We start from the raw sequence: 26,817 nt of genomic DNA, 5'->3' as shown, positions 1-26,817 counted from the left end.
CAGGGATATACCTTGGAAACCTTAATATCTATGGATCCACCACCCCAAAACTTTCATCTCCAATGACCCAATTTTATAAACACCTATTTGCATATCAAGGCCGTTCAGATCAGTGGGACTTTGATGTAAAATGAGCCATGATTGTGGCACAAGGAAAAGTGGTTATTTATTGTCAGGAATCCGTTTTAAACACATTGTTCATTTACCAAAGGAGACAGAATCAAGGATACTCTCTATCTGTGTCCAGTGTTTGAGAGCCTTTTAATGATGTGTTAACTAAAATCCTCACATATTTTAAATGTGAAAGGGTGGGGGCGGGGGTTGTCTCTTGAGTGCAAAACCCAGACGAAATTAAAACAAGCTGGAACAGTGAAGGATTCTTCTCTTTCCATAATGCAAGTACACCTCCCTCTTCCAAAGAGCTGTAATTATAAATAACTGTATTTGAAAAACCAAGTACTGTATAAATATATTAGAGAGAAAGAAAGAGATAGATAATACAGTAGGATCCAATTTTGCAAGAAAAACTAGGTATCAATCTCTCTTTGAATACATAAGTGAATGGTATGTTCTAGCTAGCAGTTTTGCAACTTTATGAATATGGATGTGGGCAGGCCTACATCTCAGGGTCTTCTTCCATTAATGGTAGCACTTTCAAGTTTTTACAGGAGATTAAGATATCTTTCTTGCTCCATCTTTCTTTTCCTTGTTGTTTTATACTCTGAAGTAGATTGGGCCACAACTAAGACATGTGTGGTCTCCATAACTGGAATGAATAATTGCTGTACGTTAAATAACTTTGCAGTGTGCTATGAGCTTCAAGTCTGATGATGTCCAAGGCAGTAAGTGGCATGTGGTATGTGGTATGACAGGCAACTGGGCAAGAAAGTTGACAAAGCCTTGGGATCAAATAGATATTTCAATAACTTTTTAATTATTTCAATAAGTAGCATGTAAATGTGTTCTTACTGCATATAAATCAGCCAATGCTGGAAAAGGTAAAGGATCCTATGGTTGAGGACAAACATAAATTCATGTCAAAGATTCCATTCTTAAGGAAGGAAGGTTGTGGAGATGGTGTTAGCATCTGAAATCTAAGCTGTTTAGGTAGAGACATTTCAGTCAGCCAACTAAGATAAAGGATGGAGACAGCCTTGCACATCTTGATAGATGACTTTGCTCTAATGGGGGGGGGGGGGGACAGTGTTATGATGTTATGGCAGTTCCAGTCCTTTTCAGAGAAAATGGAGTCAGTAGGGTTTTGAGGTATCATAGGGTTCCATCTTCTCCTGTATGTTTTTTTAACAACTATATAAAGTCACAGGAAAAGGTAGCTAGAAACTTTTAATTCCTATCTGCTTAAAGAACATAAGAAGCAAATTGGTCATCTTGCCCAGCATTCTGTGTCATTCTGTTGTAAACAAAGTGCATTAAGGAAACTCACAGACTTGGGGAAAAGGGTGTCATATCTCCTCCACTTTTGCTCCCTGGCAGCTAGTGTTCAAGGTTGTCTGCCTGATTCCAGGGCTGGAAAATAGCCACCAGTGCTAGTAGTTGTTGGCCTGGTCTTCCTTTTCAGTTGTACAGTTCCTTTTTAAAACTCTCCCAATTGTTAGCCATCACCACAGATGATGACAGCAAATTCCAGAGTTCATCTATGCTTTGCGTAATCCCAGGGAGGCTATAGGCTTTCTGAACAGATGTCCAGAAGCAATTTGGGGATGGATGAGAGCAAACAAGTTGCAGTTTCATCCAAGTAAAATGGAGATGCCTGGGTGTGAAAATCGAGTAATCAGAATGGGTGCCTTTGAAGATGGTTTGGAAACTTCAGCTGGTGCTAAGTGCGGTTGCCCAAATGCTTATGGGTGCTCAGCTTCAAGGCATGTCACGCTAGTATTATATCAGTTGTGCAGTTTGCTTCCATGCCTGTTTCACAGCACTTTTTTTGTCTTTTAAGGATAACACAATTTAAAACCTCATAGATTGCTTATGCACATTTAAGCTTTCCTGGGACTCATCAGTAGGTACATTCAAGCTGGTGGGATGTGAAAGAAGAATTTATTAGAGATGGTCCACAATTTTTGAACTTCTTTGTTATGTCTAGACATTGCTATTATTGCTACTGTTTCAGAAATGCCTCCGGCAACGTTTGATTTGACATTATTTTAATTGTTCTTGTTTAGTTTCAGAATATTTTTTAACTGTTAGGCTGATGTAGATGATGGTTTCTTTTATGCAGTTCTCTAAGTTATCAGAGTTGTATGGCTAATTTTAAATTGTCTGGTTTGTCCATTGGCTGTATGTATTACATCTCGATATTCCTTATTCGTCATTGCTGAGTTACTTTGTGAGAACTCAAACAATGGCATGAAAACCTTTTCTGTAAAATGGATCATCCAAGAAAGAAAGAATTGACCTTTCGTATATCAGTTTTTAAGAGTTCACGGGGCTGAAAGAATCCTGAGCTATATGGGATAGGAGGACAAGGGTCCTGGGCATATATTTACTGGAAAAGTCATGTCCTCAGAATGAACCTAGATTAGAGGAGTAGCAAGGTTACAGTCCTAAGCAGGTCGCCTCTCTGGAATGAAGCGGACTCTACGCCAGAATGCTTCTTGCATAATAAAAACAGTCGATGGTCTTTGGATACCTATTTTCGAAGATGCTGAGATGGCCGGCCTACTGCAGGGCGTTTGAACTGGGCGCCGCTTCTGTTTTGGTCCGACGCTGCTCCCGTTTAACGAGATCTTTATTGTTTTTCCAGAAGCCCAAGCAAACCATTTCCTGTCCATTGTCACCTCCCGCTCCCCCGCCCGGCCTCATCCTCCTTCTGGTCAGAGGTTCCCACCGCAAGGTAATAAAGTCGTCCCTCCTAAGAAACCGAAACGGCGGCGGCGATCCGACAGTCCCCTGAATTCCTCTTTTGGAGCTGCTGCGACTGAAACTGAACCTCGGCGTACAGCAACCCGGGCTCGGCTTCCTTGGAAGAGAGAGATCACGGAACTAGGCAGGCTGGCTTCGGAGGAAGCCCAATCGATCGCAGTTGGCCTTTACTTTTCAGAAAGAATCCATTTGGGCTGCCTTTTGGTTCTAAAGCTGAGATCGCACCATACGCAAATCCATACACACGCACCCATCTTTTAGCCCCGCTTGTTGAGCGAACCAGTTCACGTCTCAGAAGATTGGCTTGAGTAAAACACAGTCAGTTAACCCTGGCTTAGGACGCCGTACGAACGTTGTTTCAGAGTAGTTGTATGTTTGTTGCTATTGTTGTTGTTTCAAAGATCTTAAAGGTGCACGTTATAATGTTTACCAAGGGCAGCGCTAAGGGGCTTTATTACCCATCCTATCCCGGTTAACAAGAGAAGTCTCGACAGGTCTACTCTGACATAAGCTCTGATGATTTCAGAGGGACCTACTTGTAAAGAAGATAGATAAAGGATTCCCACCTAAATTTATCTTCAAAAAGACTTCACGATTATTTGGTAGATGCTACTGTTGGCTGTACTTGACTCTTGGTAGCACATCTGCATTTCTCTCAAAATGCACCAAAGATCGCAGCTTCTCAACCTTCGCAACGGAACAAACAAGGATCGATCTAATTTCTATAGCAAAGGAAGAGCAGAGTTAGTGTTGGGTGGGAGAAATACAAACTTATTTTAAATTTTAAAAATCCCCGGGTTGGGGGAGGGATTCCAACTGTAGCAGCCCGTAGGCACGGTTAACCATCTCCCTCCTTCCGGCGTTTTTCCCAATCACAGCCTTTTCCGAAGAATTCTTTTCACTTGCAGGATGAAAGAGCGGGAGGTGGGTGTTCCTCCGACCGTTTCGAGGAGGAAAGACTTAACAATCTTCTTAGATAACCCCCAACAGACTACAGTCCCTCATTGTCTTAGCTCAGAGTAAATTCCGCTGACCTCAATGGCTGAATCTGCAACACCCGAAGCCAAACCACATTTTGATTCGGCAGCTTGTTGTGTGTATCCAACCCGAATGGTTTCTAAAATATGGCTTTAGGCGGTGTAGGAACCCAGACACAGAATCTCTGAGGAAGCATGTGACAGCCACGACGGCTTTAGCCGGGTATTCCGGATTTATCTGGTTGTGTTCACACCATATGCGTGGTTAATTTAGTCATTGCTGAAATCTAGATTTCAGCACACCTTCACCACAGCGACCACACCTTTACCCCTGTGCAAATTTTCACCCACACCTTTACTACAGGGCACCTCTAGATTCAGATGGGCTTGACTAGTTTGTGCACTGCGAACCCAACCTGGGTGGGGTGCCAAGGTCATCCACGCGTGTTGGGGACAAGGCAGGTCCTCGGAAGAACGTCACTTGTTCTTCACTGAGATTCCATGCGCACCCTCTGGATGCGTCCAGACACAATTTACATAATCCACCAGTGCTGCGGATCTCTGGCTGGCTGGGAACTGTCAGAATCCAAACGCTTCTAGAGAGCGCCGCCAGGTTGGGAAAGCTGCCCACCACCATTGGGTTTTCAAAACGACTACCACTCGCGAGAGTGCAGCGCGCAGTTTCGTCCAAAAAGCGGAGATTTTGAGAAAGTGCGGGCAGAGAAAGAAGGCAGGGAGCCCTAAGTGGCTTAAATGTCCCCATTGCCGGTCCCTATCCTATCCTTCCTAAGCTCCGGCGAGCACGGACAACGTAAAGACATGGGCGTGCTAATCTAAAGAGCGCCAGGTTGCCGAACCCCACTTGGCTATCCCCACTTTCGCCTAACTCGCCTTTAGGCCAGAAACAGCTGCGGTGGATGAAGGTCGGCGCTATGAGCCTTTTCTCCTCCCGGTTCCTTTGTCGATCCCCAGAATTCGGCCGCCTGGGAGATCATATGCCGAAGCCTCCTTGATCTAAACCAAAAACAAAACATCAAGCGTGGAAATGACTGTAAATGCCTCCATACGTACATCTCGGCCTTCTTCCGGAGAATATTTGACAGAAAGAGGCTTCGACGAGCGTAAAATATGACAGCCTTCCGGTCGTTTCCTCCCCCACCTCTGGGTCGTTCTCAACCTGCAATTTCGCCTTGTCAAAGAGGTCAGGACCACTTACAGATATAGGCTTGCATAAATGTTGCTCGACAGGACTCAGGACCCCCAGGGGAGGATCGTACAGCAAAACTCCAGCTCCCCACTCCCAAAATATACTAGCGGACCCCCTACTCATCATAGCTCGTTTTTCGTATTTTGAAATGAAAAATGGACTTTTTTCCCCCATCCTCCTCCATTCTTGGTGCTTCTCTCCCCGTGCCAAACCTCCAGATCCAGGCACCTGTTACCGACGTTAGAGCGTCTTCAGTGATCTCTGCAGTTCTGAGACCGCCACTCATTTGGGGGGGGGGGGGAGTGTCCTTCCTCAAGCATCGCACTGAGGGCATATATTCACCGAGTGTAAAGTTAGGAGTGGGGGAGAGAAAAAAAATAAAATAGGTAAATTTCTCAGCAGAGCGACACTTAGCACTACTAACCATGGGAACTTGCTACTAACGGCTACGGTTCTGCCTTAGCGGTCTCCTTCAAGTCGAGCGCTGAAATGTAACGGGCGCCTTTCTTCGGAATAAGGGGGATCTCTGTTCTTCCCTCGCCGCCGCCTCTGTCGCCCATCCTTGCCCCCCACAGCCGCACTCCCCTAAGAAGGCAGGAGTGACTTTAGCGTCTTCAGCGCCTTTAATTTAGACTTCAGGGGGCTTGGCGTCGCGGATTTCCAGATCCTCTTTAAGCTAGGAAGTCGCGATTTCTAAGAACGTGGAAAATGAATGGGAATAAGTTGAAGTTACTCCCAGAAGTACCACCGTAGTATTGAAGCAAACCCTGCTTAGCGAATTCATCGATTTAATTCCCAATGAAATGGGCTCAGGACCCTGTCAGTTTCAACTAGCCTTCCTCAGCCTGGGACGCTCCAGAGGAGCTGGACCACGCCCCCCATCGTCCCCATCCACCACCAATACACCTGCACGCATATGCACACTTGAAGGGCATCAGGTTTGAGGGAGGTGGTTTAAATCTTCAGCTGCTTCCAGGAGCTAGACTTAAAGCTTTTTCCCCCTGCCGCTCAGTATAACCCGTTGACATTGCTTCCCTTTCTTTTCCATCTTCGACCGCAATATAGTTGCGATGCTGTTATGTTTTTAGTTTTATATTTTTATACCGTATTTTTTCTGCCTGAGCCTCGGAGAATCGTTTTGATTGAGGTGACATAGAAATAAGTTTAACAATCAAACGAACAAATAATGCCGAACAAATTTAGCTGGAAATGTAAACCATAAATGGGAGAATGCACAGTTAGGTAGAACTGATCCTCACTCACCCTAGAAGGAACAGAAAATTATACCAGCAACAACTCCGCTAACCCATTGCCTCTACTGCATGTGTGTGGACTTCAATTCCCAGAATTCCCCAGCCAGCCGCAGGGGAATTCTGGGAATTGAAGTCCACACATCTGAAAGTTACCACGTTTGAGAAACCTGCTCTATCGCCTTTCTTGGCAGTCACTGTCCGGCCGGCACGGGTGGAGAAAGCCGAACACGTGTGAGACACCTTGAGGGTGTCCTTGGATGGTTTCTGAATAAGGCGGGAAGAGGACTTAAACGAACTCCTACAGAAATCTATTTGTCTCACTCGTGGACTGGAGATCATATGCAAACAGCTTCGTGGGGACGCAGCAAAACCACAACAGCAAGGCAGTTTGTGCCTACAAAACCACGTCCACCTTGCCCCAACAGTCAGTCGGACAAACGTTTCTGTTTGTTGCAATAGAATCGTCTTATGGGTTGGCGTCGAAGTGCAGCTTCCCGCAGGAGTCCTTCGCAGTGCCCGTAAACAGGTTTATAAATCTAGAAGGTGTAGTTGGCGGGTCTTAACCGCAACACTGGCATGGCTCTATGCAAAAATAAAACAAACAAATGTGGAAACCGCCGTAGATTAACCCCCCTCAGCAATTAAATTGTCATCTTTTGACATATTCTTGGCAAATTTAATAGAAGTATTGCCAATGGTTACAACCGGACGTATTTCATGACATTATTTATGACACATGAGATCAACATCTCATGATTATTATACTTTTCCAGCACACGGGGCCAGAAAAGAGAGTCCAAAGAATTTGCAAGGCACACATTCATAGCAAATGTATTTATAGCATGTCTATACAGACGTAACTCTAAGCAAAACCAGGGGCATCGTTCCAAAAGTCACGCACAAAGTCCACCAGTAGCCGCTGTGAAATCCCAGTCATTTTAAGGAGGCTTCAGGATTATTTGCAATTGCTACCAGCGAGAAGTACGACATCCCGTTGCTGATGCTGAGTGTGTGCGTGCGCCTTGACTCTCCAAAGGTATCCCCACCGTTCCGAGCACAATCTAGCCAACGTTGTAAAAGGTACCACTAAGCACAGGCTTGATTGCATCTTTCTCCCTTGCACTCGCTGGCCACCAGTTTGACCCGCCAGCCCTTTATTAGGGAGATGGCCAGATTTGACCGCTGATGGAAACCGGACTCTGGAGTGAATGTTGAAGGTTTCCCTAGCGTGGGCAAAAGAGCCCCCGTTTGATCCAGCACGTCCTTGGCTTTCCAATAACTGCCTCTCCCCCTGCACGCCGCTGAATGTTCACGGCAGAGCAGAGGCCCAAGCTTTCCTTCCTTTACCCCTCGTCGCGGAATATTTGTTTTGTTAAATGGCACCATCAAGAACTTCCCTCCACAGACCTCAGCGCATTGGAGTCTGCGCCTGCGCATTTGTGTTCAGAACACGAGAGTCGCAGAAGCTCCGTATGAAAAGAAGCGAAGAAGGCCGGCTTTTTCCCCCACAGCCGCGCCAGTTTTTAGGAGATTATTTCCTGCTCTCTCCTCGCGGTCTTAATTGCACCGCGGTTCTCAGGAAAAGACGAGCAAAAACCCCTTGCTTTTCTCCATCTTTTCAGCAGGAGCTACAATGCATGACAGTTTATAGCCAAAAACTTCCTTTAGGTGGGAGCTATAAAATTTTCCAACTTAGAGCAAAGCTCCCTTGAGGGACCAGGGACCAGTTTTTCCACCTTCCAGGCGAGGGTTCACCCAGGGAGCTGAGCCCTCATGGGGACTGTTTGGTTTTGGCTTAGCTCTAATCTAGTTTATTCACTAAACAGATTCTGGCTGCTCATGATGGGTAGTTGAATCTGTATGGGAGCCTCTTTCCAAAGATTTGCCTCAGCTGAGTGATGTTATGCTTTCTGTCCTCCTGATGTTTAGGGAACTTTTTTGCAAAGAATCTCTGCATTCTACCAGGGGCTGCATCCACCAAGCATAAAGCAGGCCTGTTTGGTCTTCATAATAGTAAGATGATTCCCCAGAATAGTGTTTCTCAACTTGGCAACTTTAAGATGTCTGGACTTCAACTCCCAGAATTCCCAGTTGAAGTCCTGACATCTTAAAAGTTGCCAAAGTTGAGAAACACTGCCCTAGAATTTCCCTACCATAAACAATGCAGGCACCAATGAATGAAGATGAGCCAGATAGTTTTTTGAAGATGCTTGTTTGGCACTACTGATCTCCCCATGGGTAAAACATGTACTAAAGGGACAATCCATAAATATACACAATGAGAGTTATATTTACAGTGCAATAGGCACCGGTGGAAGTGGAGGGTTGCTCTAATGACAAAAATTGGGCCAAAAATCAGTGCAGTAAGTGTTGGGGATGGGATGCGGTGGCGCTGCGGGTTAAACCGCTGAGCTGCCGATCGGAAGGTTGGCGGTTCGAAACCGTGCGGCGGGGTGAGCTCCTGTTGCTAGTCCCAGCTCCTGCTCACCTAGCAGTTCGAAAACATGCAAATGTGAGTAGATCAATAGGTACCGCTTCGGCGGGAAGGTAACGGCGTTCCGTGTCGTCATGCTGGCCACATGACCCGGAAGTGTCTACGGACAACGCCGGCTCTAAGGCTTAGAAATGGAGATGAGCACCGCTCCCTAGAGTCGGACACGACTGGACTTTACGTCAAGGGAAACCTTTACCTTTACCTAAGTGTTGGGGATGGAAGAGAAGTTGGAAAAAGTCTGGGAAAAGCACCATTTCACAGACTCTCAAGGTGGTTGTCAGGATGTAGGATGGGAAACCATCTTGTATTCTGTCCAGTAGAAATGCATATTGTACGTTAAAACGTGGAAGCATCCTGGGCAAGAATTTAAAAGCTTCTGCCCTGCTGCAGTAATGATGGAAACCTCAGGCAAGATTCATGCAGATGAATTTGCCAGTAGATACAATTGTATTTATTTATTCAACTTGTATGCTGCCCAATTCTCAATGACTCTGGGCAGATCTCTCTCTCTCTCTTTCTCCCTCATATCTATTTATCCATCATCATCTCTCTTTCCCTGAGGGGCTGCATCAGAATGTTATGAGCCATTCTTACTATTATTCCATTGGGCTGACACAACACTTTTTGCAGAATTAAGCTACCAATTGAAGTCCAACATGAGGCCCCCAAAGTGGAATTTAAATAATGATGCAGATAGGATCCTGAAGTATATATACCTCATTAGAACTGGTTTGTCAAGGAATGTGTTATATGAAATGAGATTTGCATTTATTTAATGCATTTTATCTTTCTAGAAACTTATTTTAAAAGGTGCTGATGCGTGTAAGATACCAAGTTTTCTAGATGCTTAAAAACAGGTTAAGAAAGTAAACATTTACACATAAAGTAGAAGATATAACTGACTGAAATTTGTTGGATTTTAGGCAACTGTAGAGGACATTTCAAACTGGAAAATCTAAGATTTAAAATCTGGTGCTGGTTTGTTTTTCATTCTGTGGAACTTCATGTTTTTGACTTATTTAAGCAATATAACTTCAATCTGCTGTGTCCTAAGCAGCAGCTGAATTAACTCTGTGTACAGTCTAGATCAATCTTTCTCACCTGGGATTCCATGTAACCCTAAGGATCTGTGAGAGGTCACTAGGGGTTCCACAAGAGAGCATGACTGAGAAATCATTTTTTGAACTTTGCATACCATGCAATGATAGCACTCATGAGCTGTAGATATAATAGTAGCTATGCAGGGGTTCCCTGAGACCTGAACATTATTTCAAGGGTTCCACCTATTAAAAAGATTGAGAAAGGCTGGTCTAAGTTGAACTCATAGGATTTATTGATAAATAAATATGCATAAAATTACAGTGTTTTGTGCAGGTGTCTTGTCAAAAAACAGCAAGACTCTAAGTACTTAATGATATAAATCTTACTGAAATTGGTAGAATGGCATTGGTTCAAAATCTAGTTCCTTCTTAATGGCTCTTGCTGGTTTTCCTTAGCCCCTACCCCTTTTCATCAAATCAGCTGTGACAACTTCTTTTTTGTTTTTGCAAAATGTATTGAGTTTCTGGAAGATAATTTTAACACATTTCCTGGGCTTTCTATTTTTGATACTTTCTCCTAAGGCTTTGGGCCACCAGTGCTGTTCAAAATATTTGAAAGAGAGAGAGAATAAGGGGTTGGAAGATGTGACTAAGGAGAATGAATCTTCACCTTTTGGCTGTCTCTTAAGTACTTGTCTGCCTTAAAGCTTAATACGATGCAATTAATGAACAACCATCTTCTACCCTTCCTGCCTTGTCTCAAGACAGATGTGCTGGCAGGATGGCACCTTCTTTAAAGGAATTGCGTTTTATGGAAGATGAGGGACCAAAAAAAAATAGAAGGGCAAAATATGTGGAGGGCATTACATGACCTGAAAAGTTGCTGGCCCTCTGCTACAAATGTCTACAAAGGTTCATAAGAACCAGAAATGGCCAAAACATCTGTCAATATCTACAGAAGCTAATGATGCTGTTCTTTAATTACATATCTGCAATGATTGTTACTGCTAGAACAGATAGATATATAGGAATATATAAATATTCTGAAGGATTTATTACTTTTTAACGATCTTTTATTTAATGTTTTGCAAGCTTAAATTTTTTCAGATAAAATGCACAGTGAAACCTGTGAAGTAACTACAGATTCTTTTATGTTACATTTAGTTTTGTTGAGTTTCTATTCTGATATAAGTCACATGTTCATGATATATGCAGAATGATTATTGCTTTTAGATCGCATTATACATTTTGTAACAGAATGGACCAATTACAACTATTGCTCTATGGTAACAGAATGTTTTCACATATATCAAGAGATTAAAACACTTCCCCCCCCCAGAGAAATACTAAAATATTCAAAAAACACAATTAAGCCATATTGGTCCAATAATAATAATAATAATAATCAGAAGCAATAGCTGAATAGCACCTTAAGATCAACCTAGGCGGCACAAGAGTACATTGGCTTGCCAGTTTCAGTGTTAGGATTCATACACTGTACTAAGCCAGAGCATGATTTGTTTGTGGCTTAGCAGTTGTGTGAGTCCAGCCATTGTTGTTTTGTTAACCATGATTTACAGCTTAGCATTAGGTGTGAACCTTGACAATTGCCACTTAGCAAGCTGTGGTTAAAGCCTGGTTAACATGACATGTATATCCAGGTACTGACATTTTTCATGGAATTCTGCCCTATGTTTCTAGGGATTTCAGCTCCATCACTGCAGTTGAGTACACCTTGAGGTCCTTAAAAGTTTCTTCCTCCCACGAGCACTGCATTTCCTACGGTTCCAGGAGAGAAGGGGGAATTATAGCACAACAATTATTTTTTACTTTGTTTTTCAAAACATGCCTAATTGGTATGTGTATGTGTTGGAGAGTTGGCATGTTCTGGGTTCCTTCAGTCAAACAGTGCCATCTATCAGGATCCGGGAAGCATGCCTTCTCTGTTGCAGCATCTGGCTTTGAGTCAGTCTTGACTCCTGGCAACTGTCTGGAAAAGTCCCTGCAGTTTTCTTGGCAAGATTTTGGAAATGGTTTGCCATTGACTGCTTCCTAGGGCTGAGAGTGTGTGACTGGCCCAAGACAGGATTAGAACTTAGGGTCTCCTGGTGTCTTCACCACTATACCAGACTGGCTCTCTCCGTGTACCTAATTGGTCTACCAAAATAAAATGCAACAAGTCCAGTACAAAATATGAAAAATAAAAAATAAGTTAAGAATTGTAAGATCTTTTGCTTGACCTGCATGTCTAAGTTGTCTGCCAACTGTGCATGGCTAAGTAATGTTTGGATAGTCCAAAGCACATGGTTTTCCAGTGTGCAATGAAAGAAACAATACAGAGGCACATTCTTTGCTACTTTTATCAGTGTGGCTGCCCAAAGCATTGTCCTCTTGCCTGCTATAGAGACACTGCATAGCTTCAGGCAGCCACTCTCATCCTAGTCACCTCAAGGTTTCACTACTGCAATGTGCTCTACACAGGGCTGCTCTTAAAACTTCAACTGGTCCAGAATGAAGCAGCATAGGCAGTGATGGGCATGCCTCAGTATTTTATTTATTTATTTATATTTTCTATCCCACCTTTTATTGTTTTTATAAATAACTTAAGGCAGCGAACATACCTAATACTCCTTCCTCCTCCTGTTCTCCCCACAACCACCACCCTGTGAGGTGAGCTGGATTGAGAGAGAGTGACCAGCCCAAAGACACCCAGCATGCCAATTTGACACCCCTGCTTTGTGAGCTGCACTGACCGCCAGTATGCTTCTGGGTGCAAATGAAGGTGCTGGCATAGGGTGCATAGGCAAAGGTGCTACATGCCATAGGACCAAGTTATTTGAGGGGCCACTTATCTCCCATGGTTTCTGTCCAGCTGGTATGTGCTGGCAGCGTTGGCATGTTCTGGGTTCCTTTGATCAAACAGTGCCATCAATCAGGATCCAGGAAGCATGTCTTCTCTGTCACAGCACCTGCCCTTTGGAATGAGATTCCCCCTGAAATCCATGTGGCTTCCTACCCCATCCTGATGTTGTTTGTATGGCCTTGAAGACCTGGTTGTTCTCCCAGCCCTTGGGTTGGTATGTAAGGGGACCCCTTGTTGGATATGTTTTGTCTATGATTTTGTATAAAGCAGCCAGATCCTATCTTTTTTCACTTTCTATTGGGTTTTTAAGGTTCATTATATTGTTAGCCACCCAGAGTCAGTTTGCAGTCCTGCAGCACCTAAATTGAATTAAATAAACCAATAGTTCTGGCAGCAGGATCAGCAGTTCAGATTTGCACTGAAAGCTAGAGCATGCACAGTATTGAATTAAGTCTTTCAGGTACTCTACTTACATATATAGTGTATGGAGCAGTATTTATAGCATTTTTTTAAATGCTGAAGTATAATTTCAACTTGGATATTAAGGAGTTAAATCTGAAGCACAAGAAAGTGCAAGTAGATCAGGTTTCTCTGCAATGCAGAACAAGGGATTGGTTTACACCTGGCAAATTTGTACATGATTTTATGACAAGAACTTCCAAAGTATTCAAGAGTACCCACATTTCATTGCAAGCAGGAGTTTCCATACATATTTCTCAGTTAACATTCTGCAGTGCAGGACACACCCAAGGAGAAAGCCATTGTCGTCAGAGAATTCTAGGTATACCTTAAACAGCCTTGCAAAATTTCAAGCATTGCACTTCCACTCTTGTCTGAAAAGTGTGTTGATTCAAATTCCATTGATGAATAGAAAGTATTGTACAAAGCACATTCAGTAGTTTCTAAGAGCTGAAGATGACCACCCCTGTGTATGTTTCAATATTGAGATAGTGTTTTCAAGGCAGAAGTGCACACAAATGGAAATAGAATCCTCTTGCCAAGGGAAGGGTCTCTATGTCTGTCCTCCCCTCCTTCTAACAAAAGTAACCACACATATTTATCACAGCAATGCATGCAGTTGGATTCTAAAGAGCTGTTGCTTTGACTACTTACTTTGGACTTTATTTTACTATGGTTTGAACTGGGAATGTACTGCTACTGTACCAAAAGTTTAAGCATTTTTATTTACAAGCAGGACATGGAAAAGTCCCTGCCCATGAACTTGTTCCTTTTCTCTTGGTCCTAAGTTCTCCCAGTTAGATGATTTGTGAATATGCAAGCTGCATATTCCTGTCTGCAAGACCTTACATGGTGTGAAGAAACTTAAGTCTAACTCTGATCTGTCACACACCACTTCTCACTTCCTTCATATCTGAACTGCAGTCATTTACACCCTTCTCTGCCTTTTAACAGTCTGAGCTTAATTTTTGTATGAATGTTGCTGCAAGACTTAAATCATGTACTCCAAAACTTTTCTATCAAACTTAACATTGCCTTAACATTGCCAGTCGTGATCCTATCTGTGTCTATATTCTTTTGAATTACCTTTTGTTAATTTTGATAAATGTCTTCAGGTTGTAGCAAACATATTTTAACCAGCATTCCGAAAAATGACTTCTCACTTGCTTTCCAAAGGGTGCCCTATTAATGTAAAGAACAGCACTCCCAAGAGGAAATTGTCAATTAAATCCTCTTACAATACTCTAAATCTCTTGCATAAATAATATATCATCATAGTGCATAGTTGAAAGCTTTCACTTCTAAGAACTTTTCCAAAGTGTGAGAACACCAGAAATCCTGTCCTCCCCCCGCCCCCCGCCCATGTTTAACAGCTCACTGTAGTAAAATGCAATCTGGAGTCAGCCACCTTGGTGTGATAAAAGAGGAAAAGAATATATGTTGCTTCTAGAAATAATCACATTTCATGCTTGCTGATTTTAAAATTAGTAATATGCATTCCAGAGCTGGAGAATAGTTCAGTTTTCAAAGTACTGAATTATGATGATGATGATGATACAATTTATCTACATGTGCTCTTTGCTAAGTTTTTGGTTTGGTGTATTGTTGTTCTATCACTGAATTTTGCATGAGATTCACAGTTAAGTCACATTCACTATTCCTTCTACCAGTGTAAAGCAGAAGGTTGGAAAAAGTGTGTGCCATTTGTCACGGTCTGTGGAAATCACGTGATTTTACACACATGCCGTTTGGGTTGTTCTTTAGTGTCTTTGTCTACCAATATATTTCCATTGTCCTGCTCCAAATGAAGCCAAAATGAACTTGGCTTCCAATTACTGGGTGGCAGAGAGAGGGGGAAAAAAGTTTGGTAGTCCTGGAACAGTGGCAACCAGCAAATTAGAGGGTGTGGAAACAGGAAAATCAGGGAGCAAAACAGGGAAAGTGAGGCTTTAATAACAGGAAACAGCCAGGAAGTTTTAAAGTACTTAACATACCCAGAGGGCAATATACTGCCAAACCTTCACACATCTCTAGGATCTGGGGGTAGTTTCAGATGTATCCTAGGGAAGCACTTCTTTTTCAAGGGCTAGCTAATAGTTAAGAATTATTCATAAAGGACAGTTTAAGTTTTTTTTTTCCTGAAATTTTCTGCATGTCATCCTGTCAGTGCACAGTGCAAACAGATGGCATCAGTGTTGCTGTTGTTTTTAAAATAAGCTGACAAAATCTGCTGCATAATATTCAAAAGGCTTATTTGATTGGAAAGATTATGCAAACATAGACTGGGAAAAGATGGGGGAGGAGAAAAGTCAAGACTCTGAAACAGTTTTCTGTAAGAAGTCTTTCTTTCACAAGGTTTTAACCTTTAACAAATTTCTTATGTTATATTGCATCTTGTTTTAGTGGTACTCCTATCTAGTAAATACTATTTGATGTGAGTCAAGGAATGGAAAAGGAATAATAAACCACAAAAGATTTTGACTGAGCCACTGAGAGGACCATTGAGTGAAAACGTATCTGATTATTTTAATCATTGGCACATCATCCTGGGAGATTTGCATATATATTTTGATTATATAGTTTGAATTAATATTCTGCAATACATTTGACTATGTGGGGTTTCCTGGTAAGATAGCCAAGACTCATTCTGAAGATGAAATTGCTACATAACCCACCAATTAAAAAAAAAAAAAACCAAACAACTCTCTACTGCTCTGCAACAGCAGCAATTAGGGGACAAAATTATTTAGTTATAGCTGGAAAGGCAATAGTTCAGTTGAACTAGAACAGCAGCCTGCTATCTACAAATTTTAGCTGAGTTTTGTTTTTTGTTTAATTTGGCTAAAAAGTGTAAGTAAGGAATGGTATGAAAGACAATTATACCCAAAAGAGCTATTATAAGGAAAAGCAACAATTTTCCTTTATTAGAAAGTGGGGCAGTGGCACTAAAAAAAGTGCCAAGTGGCCCCAAAGGAAAGAAAGCATTTAGGTAGAATAATCAACTAAATATACATATTGACAACAAATGGGCAATCGTAGGTGAACAATAGTGGAGTAGATTATAAGTAAAAAAATGATTACTTATAATCATTTATTATAATCTGAACACCAGCTATTAAAACTTTTAAGTTAAAATGTGTAATTCCTAATACATTCTAAAAAAGATACTTTTACATATAAGTTAACAAATATGTAATATTTTTCTAGACTGAATTGCAGGCAGTGAGAATTATGTCTCTTAGCCAAATGGAGAATTGTTCATTACACAGTTTTAAATTGATTTATTTTGTTAAATAGGAAGTAACAATTTTTCTTTATTGTTTTCTTTAGAATGCCAAAACAGAAGAATGCAAAAAAAAAGGTGTTGTTTTTTTTCAAAAGAGTGGATTTCAGACTTCATGCCCATCAACTAATCAAGAAAACTTAGCTGATTTCTTTGTAGGTGGGAATTGATCTATTATCTATGAAATTTACAGAAGGGCCAATTGTGCTAGTAAGAAGAATGTGGATAGTCATGTGGAACATACATATCAATAGAAGTATATATAATCTTCAATCAGTATTGCTAATGTTAGATCTGGGTGTGATGGAGATTATAGTATGTATGGCACCACACTGAAGAAGACGGTTATAAATCAGAAGCAGAGTTCTATGGTAGCTCTCTGAAGAGGTGGACTAAAGTTATTTTAGAATGCTGAAATAGTAGCCAGGCAGGGAGACGCAATTAATTACAGGAAGGATATATGAGGAAGAGGTTTAATCCATGACCCCAAACCCCTCCTCCTATGTTTATAAGTCATGGAAAGGAAAAGTAGAGAGTCTGTAGTCTGTAAGGTCCTCTTCAGCTCAAACCAGCTTTCAGAAATCCAAGAATAGGCATAAGAGCAAGAGCTGACCCCAATCCAACTCCTCCCCACTCCTTTCCCTGCTGCTCTGGCTTCCATCATGGAACCCTCACATGCTACAGCTACCCAGCAGACCTGGGTACAAGAGCAGATAACCCGGACGGTACTTCTGAAGAGTTTCCTGAGTGCTAAAACCCACTCCCTGTTCAGAAACTATCAACTTCACTGAAAAAGGTCACGCGGTGCTTATGAGGCATGAATTTCAGCCAGCCTGGTATGTTTTTATCACCTCTTGCAAAGATGTGGAGAAGGCAATGACTTCAATGCTGAAGGAATCTCTGAGAGAGAACCCTTAGTATATGGACACACTGGCCAGAAAGCATGTTTAGGAGCAGACAGTCCAGGAAGCACAATCCTCTTCATTCACAGAAATATGAATTCAAGTATCAGCTTGCACAAAATGGAATTTATTTGAAATATGTTTACTGGAAAATATAAAGAGCCATATTGATGCTCTTGGAGACTTCAGCAACAAAACAATTTAAAATGTGACACTCTTCACAATTAGTAAGAATGCATATGCATCAAAAAGTCATATTTAGAGAAAATAGATTATAATGAAAAGGGTGGCATGAGAAAGATACAGTACACATACACTTACGAGTAATGTTGATCAAAGTAATCCATAAAATGTTTTCACAGGACCATTATCTGTGGTTAGTATTTTTCATGGCTGAAGGAATTTTTGTCAGCATAGTTTATCCAGTATTTGCCTACTTGCTTGGCTTCCTAAAAATAGTAAAAAGATTTTAGTACATCAATAGATGTTTCCTCTATTTAAACTACTTAACAGCCAATACATCAGCATATACATAAATATTAGTTTAAGCAATAACTATTTCACAATGCCAGTACGTGCAATATTATTTAGTATTTAGCTGGGGAAACAAAAGTGTGTTGTACCACACAAGTATTTTACAGAACCATAGAACTGGAAGAATTATATCACCGAGATGAAGGTTATGATCAGAATGGGAATTCAAACTAAGGGCTCCACAACCAAAGCCAACAAAGGAGATTCTTGGTATCTCCCTTGTCAATTTGTTCTGTAATTATATTGCTCTTATTATTAGGAATTTTTCTTCAACACAGAACCAGAATCTGCTTCCCTGTATAAGGTAAAGGTAAAGGTTTCCCTCGACGTAAAGTCCAGTCGTGTCCGACTCTAGGGGGCGGTGCTCATCTCCGTTTCTAAGCCTTGGAGCCGGCGTTGTCATAGACACTTCCGGGTCATGTGGCCAGCATGACGACTCGGAACGCCGTCACCTTCCCGCCGAAGCGGTACCTATTGATCTACTCACATTTGCATGTTTTCGAACTGCTAGGTGAGCAGGAGCTGGGACGAGCAACGGGAGCTCACCCCGCCGCGCGGTTTCGAACCGCCGACCTTCCGATCGACAGCTCAGCGGTTTAACCCGCAGCGCCACCGCTTCCCTGTATAAGTTACTATTATTCCATGGACAATAGAGAAAAAGACAGGGCATTCTTCTGCATGGCACCCTTTTAGGAACCTGGAGAGTGCTGTCATGGAATCACTTCATTTTCTTTTCTCAGGACTACACCCATTCAGCTCCCACAATCTTTTCTCATAGAATTTAGCTTCCAGTCCCACGATCATTCTTAGTGTTCTTCCAATCTGTTTCAGTCTGTTGAAATCCTATTTAAAACATGGTGACCAGAACTGAACACAGCTTTTAGGTAGGATCTAATCAATGCAGAATAAAGTGAAATGATTATTTCCATAATTCGAGAACTATATTTTATTCATTTATTTTAAAAGTGCTTTCATTTTTTTTGTAGTCATATCATGTGGTTGGTTCATGCTTGGATTGTGATCAGTGCAAGTTTATTTTACACATTTACAATTGCCAAACTAAATTTACTTGTGCATTTAGGTTTTTTTAAGTGAAGAACATTTCATTTGTCACTGATAAATTTCATTATGTTATTTTCAGCTTACTTTTTAACCTGTTATGATCATTTTACATTTATTCCTCTTTTCTAGAGCATTAGCCAATGCTCTAGAAAACCAATTTTGATCAGCATTCCCTCTTTATCTTTTAATCCAAATAATGAACACAAATACACTATATGACTGCAAACCATGTCCTGTGATATCCCACCTTACTCCAGGTTGATGAGCAATTGAACAGCATTCTCCTCAAGCATGTACTTCAAGTCAGATATGGTTCCATTTAATAAGCAATGCCATGCTCTCCTTACTTAACTCACTTGCTAATAAGAATGTCCTTTTATCAAATCAAAATATATTATGGCCAAAGCATCCCAGGAATTTAATAAGGAAGTTATCCAATAAAAAATGAAAGATTAGTCTGATAAGCCTTATTCTTGACTTATCCATGCTGACTTCTGATAATTACTGCATTGTTTCAAGGTGCTTTTGTTTTGTGAAGTATTTAGAATCTAAACTGACTGGCTTTTTACAGTTTTATTTAATTGTTTAAGAGACACACATTATGGCTACTTTCTTTATTCCTGCTATAGAGTAGTAATCTTTACCTCTTTTCATTTCCAATCCCCCCTCTCCAAATTAATCACGGTCCTGAAACAGTATCTGCCACTGCAACACCATTTCTATAATGTGTTACTCCTCTGTGATATTTTTATTTCTCCTTCATGCCGTCCTCCATTGACTGGATGGATGGATGGATGAACATTGACTGAGCAAATGTAGAGCCAACTATCTTGGCTCCTTGTCTAGCTAGCTATGGCCAGAGAGCAGACAGTGAATATTTACTTATTTATTTATTGCTACATTTATGTGTTGCCTTTACCCCAAGGGCAGAAGAGCATTTCCTTCTCTAATTTTTTTCCAACAGTAATTGGCTGGGACTGAGCTTGGGCTGAGAAAGAGTGAGAAGCCCAAAGTCACCCAATGAGTTTCCAGGAATGAAGGGGAAGTTGAAAGTGGATCTCTCCATTTGTAGCCCAGCCTCTTAACCATTATACAACCCCAGCTCTCACAGATGTTAGCTCAGCTGCCAGTGGATGTTTATCTATTTACCATCAATTATATGTCCTCTACTCAAATACCTCTAGGCAGCAGATACACCTGCGATATTTTTCTTGGTGCCTGTCAATCCCCTTGCTCACTTTATTTCTAAAAAATAATTTTAAAATGGAGCCAAATTTAAAATACTGCCTATGGGCATTTTTTTAAAAAATATTTTAAAAATGCCCAGTATTTGGTTTGAAAATGTGTCCACTGGTCACATTTCCCTCCCACCCAAAGGTAAGATGAGGTGGTAGGAAGCATCTAAGGATGGTACTAGAGCAGGAAGCAACCTCACCTACTTTCTAGCTTGTAAATGGGTGTTATTTGATTATTAGTGTCTACTAGGGCAGCCATTCCATGAACAGACAAGCCTCAGAGTAGCTACTTATGAGAAAATACATTATATGCTCTCAAAATATCAAGGTGGCCAGCAGCCTAGAAAAGGTGTCTCACTGGGGGCTGTCAGATGCCACTGGTAGGCCTGTGAATTACTGATACAGTAATGGAAAACAAGAAAGAAATTAAAAAGGAAAAACCTACCACTACATGATGGTAAAGGGCAACATCTTCCAGAGTTAAAGGCATAGCAATAATGTCCTGCTGGCCAACAGCAGATGATTTCTGATCTTCAAACCTGTCAGGCAGGCAGGCAGCCAGGCAAGCAAGCAAACGGAAATAGATAGCATGATTCGTAATTATATCTTCAACTATCATCCATTTCTCATGGTGTCATAGTATAATTTAACTGTGATAGAAGCACTGAGATTTTGTGTTCTAGAGATCCTGTTTTTATATAATAAGCTGCTTACACACTCAAAAAGCTAAAATCAATCAGCATACAGTACAGTAATGGATATTGGAGCTAATACAACAGCAAACTTCAGAATTTCCGCTTCAGAGTAAATGACAACTATTAGGCTATGTCTTACTCATAGTTTTGCTTCTTATCTGAAGTTTTTACTAGCGCATGAAAGTTAAAAATGTTTTAGAAATTAGGTAATTTCGTTCAGCTTCATAAACAAATCACTAGTATGCAAAATCCAGCATCTTCATCAGTGATGATTCTCTAAAAACAATACAGATGGAAGAATATTGCTTTGCATTAAGCCTTACAAGTGGAGTATAATTCTGTAAAATGGTTACTGAATTTTGCCTCTTCCAAATTTTATACTGGAGAATGAGAAGCATATCCACGTGGTCCATTAACAGATGTGGCCAGTCAGGAGCCTTAAAGACAAAAATACTTACACATCAACATGTCTCTCTTGCTTCAACAACATTTTCTTTTCTTCTGGAATTCTGAGCATTTTGGGAGAGTCTTTCTGATGTATTTCTTGCTGCTTTGCATGAATTGAACATGGAATTATGTTTTCTTCTATTGTCCTTTTATTGCATTTCACTCCAGAATGTCCATGAGAATTTGGAAACAAATACTCCATCTTGAAATAAAAACAAAGGTTTCCCCCCCCAAAAAAGTCATTTTGAAACAATTGCAGCTTATTAAAAGTAAACTTGGATATTTAACACAGTTCTGCGTAGTAAGTTTGATGCATATTTTTAATTGTGGGTCAAGCTGTAGCAATTTTATGGGAAATATTTTTGTTTTGATTTTCTTTGTCGATGAGTTTATCCAATGTGCAAAACAAAAAGTACATGAATGCTAAATTTTTATTGCTAGTTTTTAATGCCCATTTTTTATTACTCATCCAAAAGACATCCATAGGAAGATGTGAAAAAGGCCACAAACCATGAAAAAGTATCATAAAACAGGTAAAGTAGCTTTTAAAACCTGTAACAATAAGTAAATCATACCAATCGTATTGCTGCTAGAAATGTTACATTTGCAGAAAAATGAAGTTTTAGGGAGGCTTCTACGGCCATCCAGGCATCTTTCTAGATTATTTTCAGAATTCACACACTGCAAGTCATAATGTTTACCTTTGACCAAAACTTTCAAAATGTAATGGGTACTGAAATACAGACTATAATTGTCTGCTATCCTGGAATAATTGATCACATTGCCATGATTGAAATATATACAGGTAACCTCGAATTTAAAATATCATGACTTCCAGAAAACATGGCCAAAGACAAAGAATTGTGTAGTCAAGACTATCTGGTGGGAGATGTAGTCTGACTAGAAATGAGCATCCTTACCTTTTTCTTAGCACATAAACAAGGGTACGCATTTGAACATTCAAAACCAAATTCTGGATATGAAGTATCTCAGTTAATAAACCATAATTTTATTTTTGGGAATAATTTTATAAATCAGACAGTTATATTTAATTTAACATTAAAAATGGTTCCACAACAACAAAAACAAAAAAACATTTATAATTTGGGAGCATGTACAGTGATGATAACGTGTCTTATGTAAATCTTAACATAGAGAGAACAGGATCTTATACTAACCAGATCATGGACACTTTGCTCTTTCCTGACATCTGAAAACTGGCCGTTTTGCGTTAGGAGCCTGTTCCAACCGTAACCAAAAACAAAACAAATTAAGAAGAGAAACAGCTGGCACCTCCTTAAAGGATCAGAGACTTCCTAATTTGCTTTAGTAGCAATTCTTCCAGGAAAATAAGGACACCAAAGATTGTTGTTGGCACATTTGAGATTGGCAAAGAATCCCAATGCTATCAGTAAAAGGCATTTCTAAACATTTTCTTAAATAGCTCTTTGGCACCGTATTTTATATTAAAGAATCCTGAAAATATAACTAATGCAATGGAGAAAAAAGAAGTTTTAAAATTTCATTTCACTTTTTTTTAGAAATCTGATTATGTTCTTGATACTCCAAAGGGGGGAAAACTTCATCTAAAACTAATGTATTACAAATGAAACAAATCAGAAGTATTATTGATTCTAGCACTGTTACAATGTTGTTTTGTTAATTAAATCCATTCTTACTTTAAGGCACCATTCACTCCCCCACTATGAAATATTTTCTCGTCTGGGAAAGATGTTTCAAACTGCCCTTTCAGGTTCTGCAGACATAGTATTAAATACAGCTGACATGATTAAATCAATATGTCATATAATTCTTCCTTCAGGTTCATGCAAGGAAAGCCAAAAACTATAAACAAGACTCTCCATATCTATACTAATGAATAAACGTAGAATAAGTCAATTTATAATATGACATGTGACATACAGAAAACTGTCTGATATGACATACTGTACAAAAATAACTTAATGCTACCACCAGATAACATTTCTATTGATTCCAAAGACTACAGTGCTTTTCTAAGCATGATTTTGGTATGTGTTTCAGATATTTTTTTAAAAACAGAGTTAAATACATTAATACAATCAAATCCATTACTTCTTCCCAAAGGATAAAAGCCTCAGCGTACAAATGTCTCATTTGATAGTCTTGCAATTCAGCTTTCTTAAATTTGTTAGAGCAAATTTGTAGGCTTCTGCATCTTCACTCATCACAGCCACTATCTGCTGGCCATGATGAGCCCCACATTCTGTGGGCATGATGAGGCACAGTGTTCCTCCTCCTAACTTTGAAAGTGCAGAGATGTACTTCAGCAATTGGGTTATAGCAATCAGCTTCTTCTCTCTGGTTCCAAGGTGGGGCAAAAGCCTGATGTTACTTGGTCAACTCTCACTGGGAAACTTTTTAGACTAGGTCTAACCAGATGTGGTCCCAATGAATGCAATACTCATTTAAGATATTTAAGTACTTAAATACTGATTATGTGCCATCAAGTTGGTATTGACTCTTAGTGACCACATAATTTTCTCCAAGATGACCTGTCCACAACGCGGCCCTTCAGGTCTTCCAATGGTGCACTGATGGCTACTGTAATTGAGTCCACCCACCTTGATGGTCGTCATCATCTTTTTCTCTTTCCTTCCACCTGTTCCAGCATTAGAGACCTATTTTTTTTTTCAAAGCTTCACCTACACTGTTAAACACTCTGCACAGGGCCGCAACTGGGGGGGGGGGGGCAACCAGGGCATGTGCCCCGGGCACCACGCTGGTGGGGTGCCAAAATGAGCTCTGGGGGGTGCCAAAATGGGTGCAGAATCCATGTTTGCCCTGGGTGACACAGACCCTAGTTGTGGCCCTGACTCTGCATATCAGATTGTAAAAGTCAACGATGAACTTTTAAGTTAAACAGAACAAAGAGAACTTAGTGTTTCTCTAATTATTGTAATGCTGCTTGTTATAACTCACCTCTTGGATAGTGCCGTGTTAATAAGGGAAAAGTAATACAAATGATGCAAACAATGAAGATGCATTTCATGTTTCCTTCTTTTATGTGATTCCTTCTGTCAATTAAAGAACAGTCAGATTTGTGCTTATCTGCCTATTTATTTCTGGAACCCTGGCTTTATCTTAATGCCACTTATTAGAGGGAAGACAGGGTACTAAGAAGAAACTGATACAGAGAATTGCAAACAGTTTCTGTGTTTGCATTACTGTCCTGCTGACTGCTCAAGACCTTCCCACACATACAATTTAGATCTTTTAGCACAATCACTGTGCAGTGCAGAATTCAAATGAAAGCATCCCAATCCAGCTTCTACTGGAACACATCCAATGAATGAAAGTCCCCTGCTGTTCCCTTGTGTACATGATTTCACTGTCAAACTTATTGTTTGGAAGCTCTTTTAACATTCAGCTGGAATCTGCCTTCCTGTAACTCAAAAAGATGATCCCAAGTCCTGCCCTCTAGAACTGAAGAGAGTAAGTCTTAACCTTCTTCTAGGTGACATCTTTTCAGTTACTAGATCTCACATTTCTCCCAGCACCAGTCATCTTTTCCAAAGACTAAACATTTCTAGCTTTGTCTATCTCACTCCACAAGACTTGGTTTCTAGTCCACTGATTATTTTCATTGCTCTTCTCTAAACCTGTTTCAATTTCTCTGAATCTTTCTTAAACTGTGCTGCCCATAACTGTACTAAAAATTGGGGTCTGACCAGAGAAAAATAAAGTGGAATGATTACTTTCTATGAGTTAGAAATTATAGTTCTGCTGATGCAATCAAAAAGTACATTTCAGCCACATCATACTGCTAGCTCATCATCAGTTTGCAATCAGCTACTGTTCCAAGATCTTTTTCACAACTATTACCAAGCCAGGTATTTCCCCATGTTATATACAGTATCTGTGCATTCAATATTATTTTTTTTCTACATGAAGAAATATGCATATGTCCATATTCAGTTTCATCCTCTTACTTTCAGCCCATTTCTTTAACCATATCAATATATTTTGAATTTTATTTCCATGTTCTAGCATGATCTAATTAAGCAATAATTAGTTCAATAAGCTATTTGAGAGAGTTTTTTGTATACATTAAACATTTAAGGCTATGGGTTGTAGTATCTCAATATATTGCTTAAAATATATCAGTACTTTCATGAATCTAGCTGAAATCTTACCTCAGAGGTAGATTAACTGGATAGCCAGAAGGAAGCCAACTGTGGCTCCCATGTGCACTGTGAGAGTAATAAAATATTGGCCCTCCTTACAGTATCATAAGGAATACAAGATAAGTAAGTGATGTAGTGAATATTCTAAAACAGTGTTTCAAATACCTGTCTTCTTTTTTCTCTCCTCTTCTTTTCCATATTTTAACATAAAGAAGCTATGACAACCCTGTTTGAAGCCTATTTGGAGTATCAGTGACCTACTAATAAATGATGGTTTAAGTAGATACTAGTCAAAATAGATAATCTTTTAGAATCCCCCCTAATATTGCATTCCATCCCACAGCAAACATGCCCTTATGTAACTCTTATTAGGACTATTTCACATTATTATTGATCAGAAGCTTCATAAAGACAGGCATGTTATATATTCCATTAAGATAAGCAACAGAGGAAAATGCTTAATATGGTTCCACCACCCTCCAAGTTCTGTTCTGTCCTTGTTAAGTACATGGTCATGTTATTCCCATACAGTTTACTGAAGAAAAAATGGCCAGACCATCTGATAAAACTTTAAAGAAAAATAAACGTGTTTTGCTATCGTCTCTGAAGCCGTTAATAAACTTGGTATAAAAATGTATTTCTTCATACATTACGACTGATTCATCAAGACCCCGTAATATTTTCAATTTGTGGTGGAACAAAACTATGTGAGCATGCTTTCATAACATTAAATATGATGGTGGGTTCTTACTTTTGTGGCAGCAGATTTATTTGCTTTTCCTGTTCTATGTGAAAAAGCATTAATTTGAAAAAAGTTTTAAAATTCCATAAAAAAGATTTCAAAAGACCCAAAAAAGGCAGCCAATGTAAGCCAAGGTTTACAGTCCTAACAGGGAGATAACCAACAGTCTCACTCTGGTCTGCATAATTGATTGGGAAGCTTGATTGCACCTTTCTGCAGCCGAGGGCCCTGGAGTAAAATGCAAGTGGGAAATGGCATTTTGAAATAAAGACAGTGTTGACACAGACCTGGAGCCAGCCTCTGTATGATTAAGGATACCTTCCTAAAACCACCTTTCTCCAAAATTCAGTGACCCTTGGCCTTCTTTACAAGCAGAGCTATATTTTGAGTTTAGGTAAGAGCTCAATAGACTTAATTGTTGTATCCCATTTTCATCAGTCCTGAAAGACCCAAGATAAAGTAGGTTTAAGGATGTTTGCAGGACACTGTTTTGGGCTCTTTTCAGCAAAGTTTTAATGGTACTATGCCCAACTCAAAGATGGGGCATCTTAGAGGGAGCAGCTAGTTTGAAAAAG

At 40.2% G+C, this 26,817-nt stretch overlaps 1 protein-coding gene across 1 annotated transcript in view; it reads right to left on the bottom strand.

Annotated features, from left to right (window-relative positions):
- Nucleotides 1-17,467: 17,467 nt before the first annotated feature.
- Nucleotides 17,468-26,817, bottom strand: part of LOC134500379 (uncharacterized) — a 30,674-nt gene continuing 21,324 nt past the window's right edge. Inside the window, exons 6-10 of the mRNA XM_063307684.1 lie at nucleotides 24,296-24,390; nucleotides 22,513-22,573; nucleotides 21,346-21,536; nucleotides 20,638-20,731; nucleotides 17,468-17,810 (exon numbers count right to left, since the gene is read on the bottom strand). Of these exons, the coding sequence (XP_063163754.1) occupies nucleotides 17,739-17,810; nucleotides 20,638-20,731; nucleotides 21,346-21,536; nucleotides 22,513-22,573; nucleotides 24,296-24,390 (513 nt within the window). The 3' untranslated portion in view covers nucleotides 17,468-17,738. The remainder of the gene's footprint in view (nucleotides 17,811-20,637; nucleotides 20,732-21,345; nucleotides 21,537-22,512; nucleotides 22,574-24,295; nucleotides 24,391-26,817) is intronic.

Source organism: Candoia aspera, chromosome 1 (assembly GCF_035149785.1).
Source record: "Candoia aspera isolate rCanAsp1 chromosome 1, rCanAsp1.hap2, whole genome shotgun sequence".
NCBI classification, from domain to species: domain Eukaryota; kingdom Metazoa; phylum Chordata; class Lepidosauria; order Squamata; family Boidae; genus Candoia; species Candoia aspera.
The sequence above is the reverse complement of the archived record's forward strand: the minus strand, read 5'-3'. Positions and strand labels throughout refer to the sequence as shown.